Source organism: Hemitrygon akajei, chromosome 11 (genome assembly GCF_048418815.1).
Source record: "Hemitrygon akajei chromosome 11, sHemAka1.3, whole genome shotgun sequence".
NCBI lineage: Eukaryota > Metazoa > Chordata > Chondrichthyes > Myliobatiformes > Dasyatidae > Hemitrygon > Hemitrygon akajei.
In genome coordinates this window covers 174,193,971-174,216,450 of record NC_133134.1, presented here as the reverse complement: position 1 = coordinate 174,216,450, position 22,480 = coordinate 174,193,971, and the positions used below count along the sequence as shown (strand labels likewise).

Here is a 22,480-nt window from a genome sequence, read left to right as displayed (position 1 = left end):
TCTTTTCTAAATGAACGTCCCTCAATCCAGGGGCTCCCAAATTTTAGCATCTATCAATGGGCTCATGGACCCCAAATTGGGAACCTCCATGTCTCATCTGAGGCTGTGCCCACTCATCCTAGACTCACCTACTATAGAAAACATCCTCTCCACATCCACTTTATCCAGACCTTTCAATATTTGATAGGTTTCAATAAGACAACCCTCCATCCCAATTCTTCTAAACTCTAGTGAGTACAGGTCCAAAGCCATCAAACACTCCTCGTACTGTATGTTAATCCTTTCATTCCCAGAATCATTCTTGTGAACTTCCTCTAGGTCCTCTCCAATGCCAGCATGTTATTTCTCAGATATAGAAACATAGAAAACATACAGCACAATACAGGCCCTTCGGCCCACAAAGCTGTGCCGAACATGTCCTTACCTTAAAACTACCTAGGCTTTACCCATAGCCCTCTATATTTCTAAGCTCCATGTACCTATCCAGGAGTCTCTTAAAAGATCCTATCGGTTCTGTCTCCACTACTGCCACCGGCAGCCCATTCCACGCATTCACCACTCTCTGCGTAAGAAAACTTACCCCTGACATCTCCTCTGTACCTACTTCCAAGCACCTTAAAACTATGCCCTCTCATGCTAGCCATTTCAGCACTGGGGAAAAGCCTTTGACTATTCACATGATCTATGCCTCTCATCATCTTTTAAATCTCTATCAAATCACCTCTCATCCTCTGTCGCTCCAAGGAGAAAAGGCTGAGTTCACTCAACCTATTCTCATAAGGCATGCTCCCCAATCCATGCAACATCCTTGTAAATCTCCTCTGCACCCTTTTTATGGTTTCCACATCCTTCCTATCAATGAGGCGACCAGAATTGAGCACAGTACTCCAAGTGGGGTCTGACCAGGGTCCTATATACAGGCAGTCCCCGGGTTACGAAAGAGTTCTGTTCCTGAGTCCATCTTTAAGTCAGATTTGTACGTAAGTCAGAACAAGTACATCCGGTATTATTTAGCGTCAGTTAGTCAAACGTTTGTCTTAGTATATAGTATATATTTTACTTTATTATGCATATAAAACACTTAAGAAATGTATGTATTCCAATAATTAAACCACTGCAGTGCTTAGTAATAATTCTAGCTTTCATCGGGGCAGGGCCCTTCACATGCTCCATTATTCTCACTTTGTCCTTTAAAATTGTTCCCATCATTGACCGACTGTAGCCTAACGCTTTTCCAATGACCAATGGTGTTTCACCTCTTTCCAAACGCTTTATTATTTCTACTTTATTTTCAATCACGGTCGCTTCCCATCAACGGAACAGAAACACTGCGGGCTGCAGGTCCGACCTCCGCTGGGTCCTAAGGACCACCACACTGAATTCTCCGGGTCTGAAAGTCCACTGCACTGAGACAGGTTAAATGGGACAAGTGGGGGCTGTGCTGGGTTTGGGTACTGTATTTGATCCTCTACAATATTCCACTTGGGAATTTAAACTGGAGGTGGCAGTTTTTTTTTACGAGGTCGAGTTGTGAGCTTGACATCAACCCGGCACAGATGGTATGGGAGTCACTGGATCGACATCAACCCAGCACGGGAGCGGTCTGTCACTGGATCGAACTCGGGAAACTGCGTTCTCGAGCCCGGTGCTGATCTCACTGTGCCATTAGCCGACCGGAACCGGTGGGGGGGGGGGGGGGGGGGATGGGGGCGGGGTCAGGGTGAATCTTGCTAAGAAAAATTTAAGCCAAATACAAAGTTAAACACTCAACACAGTGTCAATGGCAGTGACTTAAAATGGCGGACGGCGTTCTCCTTCCTCGGTTCGTGAGTACGAGTTGTCTGTAAGTCGGACGTTCGTAACTCGGGGACTACCTGTAGCTGCAACATTACCGTAGATTCCGGACTACAGAGTGCACCTGATTAAAAGCCGCTGGCTCTAATTTTAGAAATAAAATCAATTTTTTACTTGTACAGGCCGCACTGGATTTTAGGCCGCACCGGATTTTCGGCCGCAGGTGTCCCACGTTGTAATATGAGATATTTACACAGAAAGATATTACACGTGAGGATTTTTTAACTTTTAATTAAATCCATATGGTAACATAAACAAATACATATTGCAAATGCTTTTTTTCGAACCGTGCCTGTAACGCGGCTACTTTTAAATATACGTTGCGTATACTTCTTTACTGAACAACATTCCAATATCTCCTAACGACTGGTAAAAAATATATATACTGCAGCCTACCAGGAAAAGTTATTGATCGCCTTTAACTTAAAAGCAGCGTTTTCGCTCCGCCGCTCCGCCGCTCCCCCCCGCTGTCCCGTTTATCGCAAACCGGTATCCCACAAGACGCGGCGAAACCGGGTGTGACGTCATAGCATCCCGCGATGTAGTACAGAAAACAAATATAGTTAAAACAGTTCTAACTTTAACTAACAAATGAATTACTAAGCGAAAATATTATAAACTAAATAACTGCCATAAAGGCAGCACAATGCTTTTCTTCGAGTGTTTTCCATGTTGATGAGGGTGAGTACAAATGACTGATTTACAATAATTTAATTGTGAAAGTGCGCTTGATTTATCGTACAATTTCATTGGACCTCTGTGAACTACTCATCAATTTTATTGGTCTACTGTTACGAGGCAAAATGTTTTTGGCGGCATGAAAAAAAATAATACATTAGCCGCTCCGTATTAAAGGCCGCAGAGTTCAAAGCTGTTCAAAATGTGGGAAAAAAGTAGCGGCTTAAAATCTGGAATCTACGGTATCTCTCGGCTCTTAAACTCAATCCCACGGTTGACGAAGGCCAATGCACCGTATGCCTTCTTAACCACAGAGTCAACCTGTGTAGCAGTCCTGTGGACTTTGATCCCAAGATCCCTCTGATCCTCCACACTGCCAAGAGTCTTACCATTCTATATTCTTATATTCTGCCATCATATTTGACCTACCAAAATGAGCCACCTCACATTTATCTGGATTGAACGCCATCTGCCACTTCTCAGCCCAGTTTTGCATCCTATCAATGCCCCGTTGTAACCTCTGACAGCCCTCCACACTGTCCACAACACCTCCAACCTTTGAGTCATCAGCACATTTACTAACCCATCCCTCCACTTCCTCATCTAGGTCATTTATAAAAATCATGAAGAGTAAGGTTCCCAGAACAGATCCCTGAGGCATACCACTGGTGACTGACCTCTATGCAGAATATGACCCATCTATAACCACTCTTTGCCTTCTGTGGGCAATCCAGTTCTGGATCCACAAAGCAATGCCCCCTTGGATCCCATGCCTCCTTACTTTCTCAATAAACCTTGCATGAGGTACCTTATCAAATGCCTTGCTAAAATCCCAAAATTTGGCCCAAAACTGGCCAATGCCTTATAAAGTCTCAGCAATAGAGGATGTTTAAAGGTAGTGTAGGACATGCTAGTGTGCTGGGAGATTTTGAGATTATGGAGCAGATTGGATAAGACCCTAGGACTTGATAGCGTATATCCCAGAATTTTAACAGAAGCAAGTGAGCAGATTGTTGGGGTTTGACAAGGGCCTTTGTGTTCTCACTAGCAATAGGCAAAGTCACCGAGGACCAGAGAGTAGCAAATGTGCCTTTTTCCAAAAAGGAAGTAGGGGTAATCCAGGTAATTACAGACTAGTGAGACTTGCATCAGCAGTAGGGAAAATACGGTATTGAAGAGGATTCAGAGGGATAGGATTTATGTGCATTTGAAAAGCATGGCCTGCGTAGGGACAGTCAGGATAGTTTTGTGCAACCCATTTTAATTCCACTTCCCACTCCCATTCTGATATGTCAATCCATAGCCTCCTCTACTGTTGCAATGAGGCCACACTCATTTTGGAGAAACAACACCTTATATTCTCTCTAGGTAGCCTCCAACCTGATGGCATGAACATTGATTTCTCGAAATTCCAGTAATGCCCCCCCAACCCCCCACTCTCTCCTTCACCAGTCCCCATTCCCTTTTTCCTCTCTCACCTTATCTCCTTGTCTGCCCATCACCTCCCTCTGGTGCTCCTCCCCTATTTTCTTTCTTCCATGGCCTTCTATCCCCACCTATCAGATTCCCCCTTCTCCAGCCCTGTCTCTCTTTCACCAATTAACTTCCCAGTTATTTAATTCATTCCTCCCTTTATCACCTATCACCTTCTGGTTCTTTCTCCCCTCCCCCACCTTTTAAATCTACTCCTCAGCTTTATTTCTCCAGTCTCAGCCTGAAACGTCGACTGTACTTTTTCCATTGATGCTGCTTGATCTGCTGAGTTCCTCCAGCATTTTGTGTATGTTGCTTGGATTTCCAGCATCAGCAGATTCTCTCTTGCTGGCTTTGTGTAAGGCAGGCCATGCCTTATAAACTTGAATGAGTTGTTTGAGGAGGTGATAAAGGAGCATGATGAGGGTAAGGCAGAGGATTTTAGCAAGGCATTTGATAAAGTTCCCTATGCAGGGCTCATTCAGAAAATAAGGACGCCTGGGATCCAAAGAGACCTTGGTTTCAGGATCCAGAATAGGCTTGACCTCAAAAGGCTAAGGGTGGTTGTGGATGGTGCACAATCTGCATGGAGGACGGTGACCAGTGGTGTTCTACAGGGATTTGTTCTGGGACCCCTCCTTTCTGCGATTTTTAAAAATGACCTGGATGAGGAAGTAGAAGGGAGGGTTAGTATGTTTGCTGATGATACAAATGTTGGGGGTGTTGTGGATAGTGTGGAGGGCTATCAGTAGTTACAGCAGGACGTTGATAGACTGCAGAACTGGGCTGAGAAGTGGCAGTTGGAGTTCAACCTAAATAAGTGTGAAGTGGTTCACTTTGGTAGTAGGTCAAATATAATGGCAGAATATAATATGCTCTCATGGTAGGTTGATTCAGAAGGTAAAGATGTATAGGATCCAATGTGAATTGAAAGCTTGGATTCAGAACTGGCTAGCTCATAGAAGACAGATAGTAGAAATGGAAGGCAGTTATTCAGGCTAGAGCTAGGGTCATTGTTGGAGCCTGTGCATCAGGATCAGCACATTGTTGGCTGAATGGACTGTCCAGTATCAGACCATAAGATCATAAGACATATGAGCAGAATCAGGCCACTTGGCCCATCAAGTTTGCTCCACCATTCAATCGTGGCTGATCCTTTTTTCCCCTCTTCAGCCCCACTCCTTGGCCTTCTCCCCCTAACTTTTGATGCCATGTCTAATCAAGAACCAATCACCTCTGCCTTAAATACACCCAATAACCTGTCCTCCACAGCTGCCTGTGGTAATACATTCCACAAATTCACCACCCTCTGGCTAAAGTAATTTCTCTGCATCTCTGTTGGATGCCCCTCTATCCTAAGGTTGTGCCTTTTTGTCTCTTGTCCTTAACTCCCCCACCATGGGAAACATTCTTTCCACATCAACTCTGTCTAGGCCTTTCAACATTCAAAAGGTTTCACTCCCCCCCCATACTTCTAAATTCCAGTGAGCACAGATCCAGAGCTATCAAATGTCCCTTGTATGATAACCCTTTCTTTCCCAGAATAATCCTCGTGAGGCTCCTCTGAACCCTCTCAAATGCTAGCACATCTTTTCATAGATGAGGAGCCCAAAACAGTTCACAATACTCAAGGTGAAACATCACCAGTGCTTAACAAAGCCTCAGCATTACATCCCTGTTCTTGTATTCTAGATCTCTTGAAATGAATGTTAACATTGCATATGGCTTCCTTATCACCAACTCTACCTGCAAGTTAACCTTTAAGGTCTCCTGCACAAGGACTCCCAAGTCCCTTTACATCTCAGATTTTTGGATTTTCTCCCATTTAAAAAATAGGCTGCACATTTATTTCTCCTACCAAAGTGCATGACGATGCATTTTCCAACATTGAATTTCATTTGCCACTTTCTCGCCCATTTTCCTAATCTGTCTAAGTCCTTCTGCATCCTACCTGTTTCCTCAACACTACCTGCCATTCCACTATTTTTGATATCATCTGCAAATCTGGCAACTAAGCCATCTATTCCATCAGCTAAATCATTGTTATACAGCATAAAAAAGAAGTCCCAACAACCGATCACTGCAGACCAGCAGTCACTGTCAGCCAACCAGAAAAGGATACTTTTATTCCCACTCACTGCCTCCTACCAATCAGCCAATGCTCTAACCATGCCAGTAAATTTCCTGTAATGCCATTGGTAAGCAGCCTCATGTATGGCAACTTGTCAAAGGCCTTCTGAAAGTCCAAATATACAACATCCACAGTATTTCTTTTATATATCCTACGTGTAATCTCCTCAAAGAATTCAAGCAGGTTCATCAGGCATGATTTTTCGTTAAGAAAACTATGCTGACTTTGTTCTATCTTGTCCTGTGTCACCAAGTACTCCATCAGCTCATTCTTAACAATTGACTCCAACATCTTCCCAACCACTGAGATCGGGAACAGGTCTATAATTCCTTTCTGCCGCCTTCCTCCTTTCTTAAAGAATGGAGTGACATTTGCAATCTCCCAGTCCTCCGGCACCATGTCAGAGTCCAATGACTTTGGAAGATCATTACAAATGCCTCCACAATCTCTACCACTACCTGTTTCAGAATCCTAGGGTGCAGTTCATCTGGTTCAGTGACTTATGTACCCATAGGTCTTTCAGTATTTTGAGCACCTTCTCTCTTGTAATCGTAACTGCATTCACTTCTTTTTCTTCGCATCCTTCAACATCTGGCACACTGCTATAGTCTTACACAGTGAAGACAGATACAAAATACTCATTTAGTTCATCTTCCATCTCCTTGTCCTCCATTATTATTTCTCCAGTCTCTTTTTCTGGTGGTCCTACATCTACTCTCATCTCTCTTTTACTTCTTACATACTTGAAAAAGCTTTTACTATTCACTTTGATATCATTTGCTTTCCTGTTTCCATATTTCATCTTTTCCGTGGGTTGTCATCTTGTCGTGGTGGAGAAGCTTGTATGGTCCTGAGATCCCAAGAGACATGCCATCAGGAGCTATGCTCCTGGTAGGGTCACCCATGGCGGTAAGGTCAAGGGTGAGGTCCCTGACAAAGAACAGTCCAACCAAGACCTCAACGGTTAAACAGGCAGACGAAGTTACTTCAAACTCAATGGCTGTGAAGGCAGATGAAGGCTACAACAAATCTATCAGCTCCAATCATCGTAGTTTCCATGCCATTGAAATCAGTTGGTTCATTTGTGAAGTATTGTGTGCTTCTTGGAGTGCAACATCAAGTACATGTTAAACAAATAGATGCACAGGTGACTTCGCTCTGTGATAGATTAACTGAAAGAAGACCATCATCCTCGACCTCGAGGGATAGCCATGATGACTTTTCCCTCCTAATAATTCTTTTAGTTGCTCTAGGTAGGGTTTTGAAACCTTCCCAATCCTCTATCTTCCCACTAAATTTAGTTTTGTTGTATGCCCTCTCTTTTGCTTTTACATTAGCTTTGACCTCCCTTGTCAGCCACAGTTGTACTATTTTGAATCCTATTATACTGTTCTACATTCTATTTAAAACAACATTGCAAAATTCTCTGTGAATGCATATTCCTTTGAGAAGTAAAAAGTTCCATGGAAGTGAAACTAAAGATAACATAAAGTTGCCAAAAACTAGAGTTTGAGAGTGAGTGGATGCAACAACAACTAACCTAAAAATTAATAAAGGGGTGGAGAAAGACCATGAAAATAAAGCAGAGTAGAAATTAAATAGTTAAATAGAGAAAAGTAACCATCCATTGGATACTAAGGCAGGAAAAACTATCTTGGAGAATAAACAAATACAAATAAATACTTTGTATTTGTCATCACAGCACACAGCACAGTAGAGTCAGCAGAAATAGGAGAGGGAGGAAAGCAAAGGTTGATTGATGGCCAAGAAATGGCACAGATGGACTTTAACCCGGACAACTCTGCACTTTGAGAGGTCAAATGTAAAGGGAATTTATATAGTTAAAGAGCATTTCCGAGCATTGATATACAGACGGATCTTGGGGTTCAAGTCCATTGCTCCCTGAAAGTAATAACACAAGTAGATAGAAAGGTAAAGGGGGCAATAGTTGTCTTCATCAGTTTGGATGTTAAGTATAAAAATCAGGAAGTCATGTTGCAGCTGTATTAATCTTTGCTTAGGCTACAACTGGAATACTGTGTGCTGAGAAACCATTTCCTGTCAGTGGGGAGGTAGTAAAGGCAAATACGATTACAGTTAAAAGGCATTTGGCCAGACACTTGAATAGGAAAGACATATAAAAATATGAGCCAGTTGCAGGCAAATGGAATTAGCATAGGCAAGCATTACAGTCAGCATGGATGAGATGGGCTGAAGGGCCCACTTCTGAGATTCTAGGATATAATGACAAGTAGTACAGTGATTTTTTTAAAATTTATTCATTTGGGGATGTGGGTGTTGCCAGCTAAGCCAGCATTTATTGCCCATCTTTAGTTGCCTTTGAGAAGGTGGGGATGAGCTGCCTTCTTGAACCTCAGCAGTTCCTGAGGTGTAGGTATACCCGCAGTGCTGTTAGTGAAGGAATTCCATGACTGTGGCTTTACCAGGATGACACCTCATACTGAGGTATATCTGGTGTTGTTCTCGGTATGCCCCCCTGTACTCTTCATTGAACCAAGGTTGATCCCCTGGCCTGGTGGTAACATTAAGAGTGGTGGGAAATGTCAGGCCCTGAGGTTACAGATTGAGTACAATTCTGCTGCTGCTGATGGCCCATAGCACCTCATAGATGCCTGGTCTTGAGCTGCTAGATCTGTTTGAAGTCTATCCCATTTAGCACGGTGATAGTACCACACAATACGGTGGAGGGTTTCTTCAATATGGAGATGGGATTTCGTCTTCACAAATACTGTGCAGTGGTCACTTCTACCATTGCTGTCATGGACAGATGCTTCTGTGGTAGGCAGGTTGGTGAAATGAAGTCAAGTGTGTTTTTCCCTCTTGTTGGTTCCCTCACCACCTGCTGTAGTTCCAGTCTAGTGGCTATGTCCAGTAGGACCCTACCAGCTCAGTCTGTGGTGGTACTACTGAGCCACTCTGTGATGAACATTGAGGTTCCCCACCCAGCATACATTCTGTTCCCTTGCCACCCTCAATGCCTCTTCCAAGTGCTGCTCAACATGGAAAAGTACTAATTCATCAGCTGAGGGTATATGGTAATCAGCAGGTTTCCTTGCCCATGTATAACATGGTGCTATGAGATTTCATGGGGTCCAGAGTCAATGTTGAGAGTTACCACGGCAACTCCCTCTGTGCCATCGCCTCTGCTAGGTCTGTCCTGCCAGAGAGACAGTACATACCCAGGAATGGTGACGGTGTGGAGTCTCGAATGTTAACTGTAAGGTATGATTCTGCCTGTACAAACTGACTAGTCTGTGAGACAGCTCTCCCAACTTTGGCACAAGTCCCCAGAGGTTAGTAAGGAGGGTCAACAGAGCTGGTTTTGTTGTTGTCATTTCCAGTGCCTAGATTAATGCCGGGTTATCCGACCAGATTTATTCCTTATTATTTTCTTTTTAGCAGTTGGATACAACTGACTGGCTTGCTAGACAATCTCAGAGGACATTTAAGAGTCAACCACATTACTGTGGGTCTGGAGTTACATACAAGCCAGACCAGGAAAGGACAGCAATATTCCTCCTCTAAAGGACATTAGTGAACATTAGGTATTCAAGTAGAGCCTGTTAGCGTAGTCTTAAGGAGCACTAAACTCTACTCTTGCTTCTGTTTCTTTTTTTTTTAATTTTAAAGAATAAATAATCTCAAGTCCAAATACTGGCATTAGACAGCACAGCATCACGAGTAACATGGAATATGCAGACTCAGGTATCTATCCAACGTGCACGCGCTCAAAAGTGGTAAGCTTCCAACACTGACAGCTTTAGCTATCGACAGCTAGTCTATGGTAGAAACAGATTCTGTTGTTACAGAATGGAACGGAGGGTCAAAGGGATGACATCAAAGGGGCAATAAAATAAATAATATATGAAAGGGTAAATGAACGGCAGAATACTAGATAGGAAACATGTCATTTGACTTGTCAAATTGGCACCAACCTGGAGGCAAACATGTCCCAAGCTTTATTGATTGCACAGTCCAGAGGTTTCAGGAGACACTGGCTATTGCTGACAAGAGTGGCTGATTTCTCATACTTATTGAAGGGTACAGAGGTTCTCCAGAGATTGAAGGCAGTATCCACAGGCATCCAGGAAGTGTACAGTGCTCGATCCTGAAAACTGCCTGAAAAAGCAATATCATTAAACAAGGAGCCTGTGGCTATTTTAGATAAGTCACATATAATCAATCAAGAACTCCAAAATGCAAGGACTCAAGTCAGTTATTGTACTGCATTTTAGTTACTCAAATCATAAAACATTTTAAAAAAGCCAAAATATGCTGCAGCTCATGGCAATCAATACGAGTAGGCTGTTTTCTCTATGTGAAAGGTGTACATGATCTTAACAATCCCAGATTTCCTGTATTGGACGTTGGTGATAGGTTTCTAACATTAAATTCAGATTTGGTATGTACTGCAACAAAAGATTTAAAACTTGCATTACTATTAGTATTAACAGAAATGTAGCTGTATGACTGTTAGATCAGTTCATCAGACTGCTCTTCATCCTGAAGATAATTTAAATAACATGATTATCAGTAAGTTACATTTGATGTATAGTCCTGCTATCGTTTTCACCTGCATCAACTTCCTGAACATCTTTCCCTCGCAATATCAGTAGGTTGGCCAGAGACATATTGACATGCAGCTCTTTATTTTGTGAAACTCTTGCAGCTGGGGGAAGACCTATCAGGGGAAGTTTCACTCGCCAGTCAATACCTGAAAACAGAAATGGAACCTTAAAACGATGATAAAAAAAATACACTCATTTAATTCAATTCAAGTTTAATTGTCTTTTAATCATACGTGTCTGAATACAGCCAAATGAGCCAGTGCTCTTAGGGGTCAAGGTGAAAAACTTACTATCAACAATCACCTACAGTACAGCACACACAAGATAGCAAGCAGAAATGGTATCACAATCAAGGAATAAAAGAGTCCCAAAACTCGCATTACCAATCGACCATAATAGAACCCATCTCCAGCCAAGCGAACACCGGGGGGGGGTCAGCAACAACTCCATTCTGGAGTTGTGCCACACATCCCCCAGTGGTATGCAACAGCCCTGACTAACCACACCCCCCCAGCCCAGATGACACCCAGCCCTCACACATACGAGAAAACAAACCCATATATATATATATATATATATACACACACACACACACACACACACACACACACACACACACACACACACACACACACACACACACACACACACACACACACACACACACACACACACACACACACACACACATATATATCTGTAAACTATGATGATGCAGAATGATGTAGAACCCCAGCCCATCTGCCAACCACAATAGAGTGCGCCAGCTCTGATGCCTGCCGAGTGACAACGCAGTTCGAGGCCCAGTCAAGCACATATAGAATATTAGTAAAAACATAATCACACAAACATAAATGTATACAGTCTACAGCCCTCAGTCCATTTGAAATCTTTAGTTGACTACAGCTGTGTCACGCTTCCCCCAGTGGAGCACTCCGGCTTGGACACCTTTCTCCCCATGGCTTGAGGCCCCTAGTCCAGCCAAAAAATACCTGCAGTCTGCCACAGCAAAGCTCATCTTCTGCCAAGCAAAATCCTGGGAAGGCAGCACTGACTCCGTTCTGGACACCACACCACACTGTCTCCAATGATACACAACAGCATCGCCTCCTCAATCCAGGTGACTGCAAACAGGCAATACCAAGACTTGAGGCCTAGTTCCTACTACTACGGCCAGGCAGCTCCTCCATGGCCCCTGCTCTCATCCAGTGAATCAGCGAATTGAACTTGCAGCATACCACATTAACAATGACCATAAGACCATAAAACATAGGAGCAGAATTAGGCCATTCAGTCCATCACATCTGCTCCACCATTCCATCATGGCTGATCTGGGATGCAACTCAACTTAATACACCTGACTTCTTGCCATATCCTTTGATGTCCTGACTGATCAAGAAACTATCAACTTCCACCTTAAATATACCCACAGACTTGGCCTCCACTGCAGTATGTGGCAGAGCATTCCAGATTCACTTATTTTTGGCTATAAAAATTCCTCCTTACCTCTGTTCTAAAACATTGCCTCTCAGTTTTGAGGCTGTGCCCTCTAGTTCTGAATACCCCACCACAGGAAATATCCTCTCCACATCCCCCTATCTAGTCCTTTCAACGTTGGGTAGGTTTCAATGAGATCCTCACTGAATTCTTCCAAATTCCAGTGAGCACAGGTCCAAAGCTGCCAAACACTCCTCATATGTTAACCTCTTCATTCTTGGAATCATCCTCGCGAACCTCCTCTGGACTCTCTCCAATGACAACACATCCTTTCTGAGATATGGGGCCCAAAACTGTTGACAATACTCCAAGTGTGGCCTGACTAGAGTCTGATAAAGGCTCAGCATTAATTGAATTGAATTGAATTGAATTGACTTTATTACTTATATCCATCATATACATGAGGAGTATAAATCTTTACGTTACATCTCCGTCTAAATGTTGACTTCAGGAGAGCACAGAGCGACCACCCCGCTGAATATCGATGGCTCCTCGGTAGAGATCGTTAAGAGCACCAAATTTCTTGGTGTTCACCTGGCGGAGAATCTCACCTGGTCCCTCAACACCAGCTCCATAGCAAAGAAAGCCCAGCAGCATCTCTACTTTCTGCAAAGGCTGAGGAAAGTCCATCTCCCACCCCCCATCTTCATCACATTCTACAGGGGTTGTATTGAGAGCATCCTGAGCAGCTGCATCACTGCCTGGGTTGGAAATTGTACCATCTCGGATCGCAAGACCCTGCAGCGGATAGTGAGGTCAGCTGAGAAGATCATCGGGGTCTCTCTTCCCGCCATTACGGACATTTGAATCCAAGATGGCGGCATGATGCAGCTTGCAGCGGCCACTCCAGAGTTGATTATCTGTTATTTGTGAAGCGGAGTGCCATGCACAATCATAATCGGATGAAAAATGGACGTGGGAGCACGGAGGAACATCTGAAAATCTCCAGGAAGACCTTATTCGTTGCTGCTGTAGGAAGTTCACATCTACAGATGTGCTGGGCTGTCCGCACCACTCTCTGCAGAGTCCTGTGATTGGAGGAAGTACAGTTCCCATACCAGGCAATGATGCAGCCGGTCAGGATGCTGTCAATCATGCCCCCACAGAAAGTTCTTAGAATTTGGGGGCGCACACCAAACTTCTTCAACCATCTGAGTTGAAGGAGGCACTGTTGTGCCTTTTTCACCACACTCAGGTTTGTACATACCACTTAAGGTCCTCAGTGATGGTTATGACAAGAAACTTAGAGCTGCTCACCCTCTCAACCCCAGATCCATTGATGTCAATAGTGGTTAGCCTGTCTCCATTCCTCCTGTAGTTCACAACCAGCTCCTTTGTTTTTGCAATATTGAGGGAGAGATTGTTTTCTTGACATCACTGTGTAGGGCGATGACTTCCTCTCTGTAGGCTGCCTCATTGTTATTTAAGATTAGGCCAATCAGTGCAGTGTCACCTGCAAATTTATTTAGCAGATTGGAACTGTGGGTGGTGACACAGTCATGGGTATACAGAGAGTAAAGGAAGGGGCTTAGTACACAGCTCTGAGGAGCACCTGTGTTGATGGTCAGAGGAGTGTAGGTAAGGGAGCCCACTCTTACCACCTGCCGGCGATCTGACAGGAAGTCCAGAATCCAGCCACACAAGGCAGGGTGAAAGCTGAGGTCTCTAATTTTCTTGTTGAGCCTGGAGGGATTTATTGTGCTGAATGCTGAACTGTAGTCCAAGAACAGCATTCTCACATAAGCATCCCTCACATTATCTGCTTATCTTCTATTCCCCTTCAAATAAATGCCAACATTGCATTTGCCTTCTTTACCACAGACTCAACCTGTAAATTAACCTTCTGGGAGTCTTGTACAAGGACTTCCAAGTCCCTCTGCAACTATGATGTTTGAACCTTTTCCCCATTTAAATAATAGTCCATATTATTGTTTCTTTTACCAAAATGCATTATTGTACATTTCCCAACACTACTCCATCTGCCAGGTTTTTCTGCCCATTCCTCCAATTTGTCTAAGTCCTGCAATCCCATTGCTTCCTCAGCACTACCTACCCCTCCACCTACCTTCATATCATCTGCACACTTTGCCACAAAGCCATCGATTCCATTATCTAAATCACTGATAAACAATGTGAAAGGCAGCGGTCCCAATACTCACCCGAGGACCCCTAAAGCCGGCAGCCAACTAGAAAAGGCCCCTTTTATTCCCACTCGCTGCCTTCTGACTGTCAGCCATTCCTCTATCCATGCCAGTATCTTTCCTGAAACACCACAGGATTTTACCTTGTTAAGCAGCCTCATGTGTGGTATCTTATCAAATGCCTCCTGAAAATCTAAAGTAAATGACATCCACTTTGTCCACCCTGTTACTTCTTCAAAGAACTTTAACAAATTTGACAGGCAAGATTTCCTTTTACAGAAACCATGCTGATTTTGACTTATTTTATCATTAGTCTCCAAGTACCTCGAAACCTCATCCTTAACACTCTCCCAATCACTGAGGTTAGGCTAACTGGCCAATAATTTCCTTTCCTTTGCCTTCTTCCCTTCTCAAAGGGTAGAGCATCCAAAGAGGTCTTGCAATTACAAGAAAAAATGACCAAGACGGCCACTTGCTATTTGACCGTAAGCCTCCATCGACCCAGGCAGCAGCAAGTTGCTCAACTCCTTTATTATCTCTGCCAGCAAGTACCTCACTGATGGTGCAGACCTGCAGTACTTTATGTGTTAATGTGTTAATGTATAGCAGGAACTTGCAATCATTAGAGGTATGTTTAAGTGGAACCGTAGCACCTATTGTTGACCCCTTAGAAGCCGCTGCAACCCAACGCTGCCACCTTGCCGGACCAGTACAAAGTCATACAGCAACGTATCACAGATACAGGCCATTTTGTCTAACCAGTCCATGCTGATCCAGCTAGTTCCAAGTTTCTTTGTTCCGGTCACATCTCTCCAGTCTCCGTCCCCCCTCCCTCCTCACTCCTACACACCTGTATGGAACAAGCTTGAGGATGGAACAATTTTTCTTTCTTTTTTAAAGCTAATCTGTTTGCTCGTACTTTTTTGCTTGCATCGCTCAGAATCAAACGGTTTGAATATGGTCCTCTAAAGTGCCTTGACACATTTTGCTTTGTGAAAGGCACTATATATAAATAAAAGTTGTGGTTATAGGTATCGTTTTGAAATCAAAGAATTCTGAATGACATTAAGCAGTAAAGAGAAGAGGACTGTTTCTCTTAATGTTTGATGTGCTTTTCGATTGTCAAAGTTAAAACAAATGCAAGCATTTGTCAAAAGCAACATACCACTGTCAATGGACATTAAATCTGATATTAAAACATTGCAAGACATTTGAGAGGTTTCATGCAGAAACAGTTGATATTTATTACTGTGACCTTCAGAACTGGAAATATATTGAGAGTAACCAGCTTTTCTCACCTTTGATCACATGACTCTCATAACTTGCTTTCACAGCCGCAGTAATTATTTCAGTGACAGTATCTGGTGCTAATTTACTCTGCAAGGCATTCTGTTCTTCCTGTTTTATATGTATGCACAATTACTGATATTCTTAAGGAATTCAGAGTTCTATAATCTAATTGAGTACTGATCACCAGAAGGGTAAGTTGTAATGAGAATATTGTGCCTCTGCATTGGGGTACAGATAGATTGAATGTTTGGTGAAAACTTGGCAAATGGAGTTTGACTTGGGAAAGGGTGCATTTCAGTTATTTAATTGGAAAAAGACCGCAAATAAGTGAAGTACAGAGGGAATGAAGGGTTATATGTTAAGCGGTTTGAATTGGGCACAATTGTGACAGCACGTGGAGGCTGGCCAGTGAGAACAGCGGGAAGAGTTTAAAAGTGAGCAGAGTTGAAAAGGTGGCGGTTATTTCTTCAGTGGTTTGAACAGGGTATGACTACGCAAGCGCACTGAGGTTGGCCAGTGAGAACAGCGGGAAGAGTTTAAAAAGAAGACAGATTTACAGAGCAGGCAACGGAGTAATGGGAGGCAGAGTAGGAAGGCTTTGGCGATGAAGGGTTGAGGCCAGGAAGGTTATCTGTTTAAAATAAAGACAGAAAGTATGTGTGTGAGGCTGGTTTTCTGTGCTCGGTGTCAGATGTTGGAGGTCCTGGAGACTCCCGGCCTCCCGGCCAATCACATCTGCACCAGCTGCGTCGAGCTGCAGCTCCTTAGAGACCGCATTAGGGAACTGGAGTTGCAGTTCGATGACCTTCGTCTGGTCATGGAGAGTGAGGAGGTGATAGAGAGGAGCTATAGGTAGGTAGTAACACCAGGGCCTCAGGAGACAGAGAAGTGGGTAATAGTCAGGAGAGGGAAGGGGAAGAGTCAGGTACTAGAGAGTACCCCAGTGGCAGTCCCCCTTTAACAATAAGTACTCCTGCTTGAGTACTGTTGGAAGGGACGGCCTACCTGGGGGAAGCAACAGTGGTCGCGCCTCTGGCACAGAGTCTGGCCCTGTGGCTCAGAAGGGTAGGGAAAGGAAGAGGATGGTAGCAATGATAGGGGGCTCTATAGTCAGGAGGTCAGACAGGTGATTCTGTGGACGCAGGAAAGAAAGTCGGATAGTAGTTTGCCTCCCAGGTGGCAGGGTTCAGGATGTTTCTGATCGCGTCCACGATATCTTGAACTGGGAAGGAGAACAGCAGAGGTCATGCTACATATTGGTACCAACAACATAGGTAGGAAAAGACTACAGGGAGTTAGGAAAGAAGTTGAGAAGCAGGACCGCAAAGGTAGTAATCTCAGGATTATGCCTGTGGCACGTGACAGTGAGTATAGGAATAGAATGAGGTGGAGGATAAATGCGTGGCTGAGGGATTGGAGCAGAGGGCAGGGATTCAGATTTTTGGATCATTGGGACCTCTTCTGGGGCAGGTGTGACCTGTACAAAAAGGACAGGTTGCACTTGAATCTCAGGTGGACCAATATCCTGGCGGGAAGGTTTGCTAAGGTCATTGGGGAGAGTTTAAACGAGAATTGCTGGGGGTAGGAACTGAAGTGAAGTGACTGAGGAAAGGGAGGTTGGCTCACAAATAGGGAAAGCTTGGAGACAGTGCGAAAGGGAGGATAGGCAGGTGATAGAGAAGGGACATGCTCAGTCTGATGGTTTGAGATGTTTCTCTCTTAATGCAAGGAGTATCATGAATAAGGCGGATGAGCTTAGAGCGTGGGTCAGCACTTGGAGCTATGATGTTGTGGCCAGTACAGAGATTTGGATGGTGCAGGGGCAGGAATGGCTACTTCATGTGCAAGGCTTTAGATGTTTCAGAAAGGATAGGGAGGGAGGCAAAGGAGGTGGGGAGCGTAGCACTGTTGATCAGAGATAGTGTCATGGCTAAAGAAAAGGAGGAAGTCATGAAGGGGTTGTCTACAGAGTCTCTGTGGGTGGAAGTTAGGAATAGGAAGGGGTCAATAATCTACTGGGTGTTTTTTATAGACCACCCAATAGAAACGAGGACATCGAGGAGCAGATAGGGAGAGAGATTCTGGAAAGGAGTAAAATAACAGGGTTATTGTGGTGGGAGATTTTAATTTCCCAAGTATTGATTGGCATCTCCCTAGAGTGAGGGGTTTAGATGGGGTGGAGTTTGTTAGGTGTATTCAGTAAGGTTTCTTGACACAATACAAGAAGAGAGACTGTACTTGATCTGGTATTGGGAAATGAACCTGGTCAGGTGTCAGGTCTCTCAGAGGGAGAGCATTTTGGAGATAGTGATCACAATTCTGTATACTTTACCATAGCATTGGCGATGGATAGGAACAGACAAGTTAGGGAAATGTTTAATTGGAGTAAGGAGAAATATGAGGCTATCTGGCAGGAACTTGGAAGCATAAATTGGAAACAGATGCTCTCAGGGAAATGTATGGAGGAAATGTGGCAAATATTCAGGGGATATTTGCATGAGGTTCTGAGTAGGTACATTCCAATATAACATGAAAAAGATGGTAGGGTACAAGATCAGTGGCATACAAAAGACTTCTGTAAATCTAGTCAAGAAAAAAAGAAGAGCTTACAAAAGGTTCATAAAACTAGGTAATGATAGGAATCTAGAAGATTATAAAGCTAGCAGGAAGGAGCTTAAGAATGAAATTAGGAGAGCCAGAAGGGGCCATGAGAAGGCACTGGCGAACAGGATTAAGGAAAACCCCAAGGCATTCTACAGGTATGTGAAGAGCAAGAGGATAAGGCATGAGAGAATAGGACCAATCAAGTGTGACAGTGGAAAAGCGTGTATGGAACCGGAGGAAGTAGCGGGGAAACTTAATGACTACTTTGCTTCAGTATTCACTACAGAAAAGGATCCTTCAGTAGGGATAACCTGAAGTGGACTGAAAAGCTTGAGAATGTAGATATTAATGAAGAAGATGTGCTGGAGCTTTTGGAAAGCATCAAGTTGGATAAGTCTCTGGGACCAGATGGGATGTACCCCAGGCTACTGTGGGAAGCGAGGGAGGAGATTGCTGAGCCTCTGGCAATGATCTTTGCATTATCAATGAGGATGGGAGAGTTTCTGGAGGATTGGAGGGTTGCGGATGTTGTTCCCTTATTCAAGAAAGGGAGTAGAGATAGCCCAGGAAATTATAGGCCAGTGAGTCTTACTTCAGTGGTTGGCAAGTTGATGGATAAGATCCTGAGAGGCAGGATTCATGAACATTTGGAGAGGCATAATATGATTAGGAATAGTAAGCATGGCTTTGTCAAAGGCAGGTCATGCCTTAAGAGCCTGATTGAATTTTTTGAGGATGTGACTAAACACATTGATGAAGGTAGAGCCGTAGATGTAGTGTATATGGATTTTAGCAAGGCTTTTGATAAGGTACACCATGCAATGCTTATTGAAAAAGTAAGGAGGCATGGGATTCAGGGGGACATTGCTTTGTGAATCTAGAACTGGCTTGCCCACAGAAGGCAAAGAGTGGTTGTTGATGGGTCATATTCTGCATCGAAGCCAGTGAACAGTGGTGTGTCTCAGGGATCTGTTTTGGGACCGTTACTGTTTGTTACTTTTATAAATGACCTGGATGAGGAATTGGAGGAATGGGTTAGTAAATTTGCTGATGACACAAAGGTTGGGGGTGTTGTGGAAAGTGTAGAGGGCTGTTAGAGGTTACAACAGGACAATGATAGGATGCAAAACTGGGCTGAGATGTGGCAGATGGAGTTCAACCCAGGTAAGTGTGAGGTGGTTCATTTTGGTAGGTCAAATATGATGGCAGAATATTGCATTAACGGTCAGACTCTTGGCAGTGTGGAGGATCTTGGGTCCGAATCCAGAGGACACTCAAAGCTGCTGCGCAGGTTGACTCTGTGGTTAAGAAGGTATATGGTGCATTGGCCTTCATCAATCGTGGGATTGAGTTTAAGAGCCAAGAGGGGTAATGTTGCAGCTAAATAGGACCCTGGTCAGACCCCACCTGGAGTACTGTGCTCAGTTCTGGTTGCCTCACTACAGGAAGAATGTGGAAACCATAGAAAGGGTGCAGAGGAGATTTACAAGAATGTTTGCTGGATCGGGGAGCATGCCTCATAAGAGTAGGTTGAGTGAACCCGGCCTTTTCTCCTTGGAGTGAAGGAGGATGATAGGTGACCTGATAGAGGTGTACAAGATAATGAGAGGCATTGATCGTGTGGATAGTCAGAGGCTTTTCCCCAAGGCTGAAATGGCTAGAACAAGAGGGCATACTTTTAAGGTACTTCGAAGTAGGTACAGAGAAGATATCAGGGGTAAGTTTTTTTACACAGAGAATGGTGAGTGTGTGGAATGGGTTGCCGGCGGCAGTGCTGGAGGCAGAAACGATAGGGTCTTTGAAGCAACTCCTGGATGGCTACATGGAGCTTAGAAAAATTGAGGGCTGTGAGTAAAACCTAGGTCGTTCTAAGGTAGGGACGTGTTCGGCACAGCTTTGTGGGCTGTAGGGCCTGTATTGTGCTGTATGTTTTCTATGTTTCATGCACAAACTGCAGAAGGTTAAGCAGCAGGTGGCTGTAGCTGGTAGGAAATGGGATTCTGGAGTTAACTCTGGAGCATATGCACAGCAATGATACCTGTGTGCAACTCTTGCTTATTGCCTACAGTTCATTCTTCAAGACCACAATTCTGAGCAAATCCATCTCCAAGCTCTTAAACCTAAGTATCAACATCCCATTCTTCTACTGCATCCCTGATATAATGACCAATAGACCAGAATTAGAAAGGATAGGCAGCAACACCTCTATCATGATTATTCTCAAAACTGGCATCACACAAGATTGCGTCCTTTTGATCCCCTACTCTACTCCCTGCACAATCACAAGCACATGCCCAAGTTCTGCTTTAACTCCAGATAATACCTCCATACTATGCTGTATCTCAAATAATAATGAGTCAGAGTACAGGAAGGAGATAGAAGACACTTGTGACACAGTGTCATGAAGGAGGGCTGTGCACAAGCTCCAGTCTACATCAATGGTGGTGAGGTCAACAGGGTTGAGAACTTCAAATTTCTAGGTGTGAACATCACCAAAAACATGTCCCAATCCAACCACATTGATCCCCTGGTCAAAAAAGCATACCAGCAACTTCCACCTCCTCAGGGGGCTAAACAAATTTGGATATCTCCTTTGACCCTTATTAAATTTTATCAATGAATAATAGACAGTATTCTATCTGGATGTATCATGGCAATCCTTTCCTATAAGAAGGGTGGGAGGCAGCAGAAAGGAAACTAGAGTTCAGTTAGCTTGACATCAGTGGCTGGGAAGTTGTTGAAATCGAGTGTTAGGGATGAGATTACGGAATACCTGGAGGCACATGATAAGATAGGCAGAACTCAGCATGGTTTCCTGAAAGGAAAATCCTGCCTGACTAACCTACTGCAATTTTTTGAGGAAATTACAAGCAGGGTAGACAAAGGAGATGCAGTAGATGTGGTGTACTTGGATTTTCAGAAGGCCTTTGACAAGGGGCCACACATGAGGCTGCTTAACAAGATAAGAGTCCATGGAATTACAGGGGATCTACTAGCATAGGTGGAGCATTGGCTGATAAGCAGAAAACAGAGAATGGGAATAAAGGGATCTTATTCTGGCTGGCTGCCGGTTACCAGTGGAGTTCCACAGGGGTTGGTGTTGGGACCGCTGCTTTTTATGATGTATGTCAATGATTTGGACAATGGGATTAATGGATTTGTAGCTAAATTTGCCGATGATACAAAGATAGGTGGAGCAGTGGGTAGTGTTGAGGAAACAGAGAGCCTGCAGAGAGACTTAAGATAGTTTAGGGGAATGGGCAAAAAAGTGGCAAATGAAATACAATTTTGGAAAGTGTATGGTCATGCACCATGGTGGAAGAAATAAATGGGCAGACTATTATATAGATAGGGAGAGAATTCAAAATGCAGACATGCAAAGGGACTTGGGAGTCCTTGTGCAGGATACCCTAAGGTTAACCTCCAGGTTGAGTTGGTGGTGAAGAAGACGAATGCAATGCTGGCATTCATTTCTAGAGGTATAGAATATGAGAGCAGGGATGTGACGTTGAGGCTGTGTAAGGCACTCGTGAGACCACACTTGGAGTACTGTGTGCAGTTTTGGGCTCCCTATTTTAGAAAGGATAAATTTGGACATCAGAGAGGGTTCAGAGAAGATTCATGAGAATAATTCCAGGAATGAAAGGGTTACCATATGAGAAACGTCTGGCAGCGCTTGGGCTGTATTCCCTGGAGTTCAGGAAAATGAGGGGGGAATCTCATAGAAACATTCCAAATGTTAAAAGGCCTGAACAGATTAGATGTGGCAAAGTTACTTCCCTTGGTAGAGGAGCCTAGGACAAGAGAGTACAACTTCAGGATTGAAGGACATCCATTTAGAACAGAGAAGTGGAGAAATTACTTTAGCCAGAGGGTGGTAAATCTGTGGAACTTGTTGCCACGAGTGGCTGCGGAGGCCAAGTCATTGGGTGCATTTAAGGCAGAGATAGATAGGTTTTTGATTAGCCAGGGCATCTAAGGGTATGGGGAGAAGGCAAGGGAGTGAAGATGACTGGAAGAATTGGATCAGCCTGTGACTGAATGGCGGAGCAGACTCGATGGGCTGAATGGCCTACTTCTGATCCTATATCTTATGGTCTTATAAATGCAAGAAACTACAGAGCTATACACAACTGAGCATACATAGACACCAATAAACCCCCCAACCCCAAATCCATGAACTTTGTCTACACTTATAATGGCCTTGGTAAAGTAGCCAGCAT

General features: G+C 43.9%; 1 protein-coding gene across 6 annotated transcripts in view; it reads right to left on the bottom strand.

Moving 5' to 3' along the window:
* The window catches only part of tubd1 (tubulin, delta 1), a 106,925-nt gene that overhangs the window by 40,950 nt on the left and 43,495 nt on the right, over positions 1–22,480 (bottom strand). For all 6 annotated transcript variants that reach the window (XM_073062301.1, XM_073062302.1, XM_073062305.1 and 3 more), the window contains 2 exons: positions 10,731–10,871; positions 10,093–10,276 (listed from right to left, as the gene is read on the bottom strand). In XM_073062301.1, the coding sequence (XP_072918402.1) occupies positions 10,093–10,276; positions 10,731–10,871 (325 nt within the window). The remainder of the gene's footprint in view (positions 1–10,092; positions 10,277–10,730; positions 10,872–22,480) is intronic.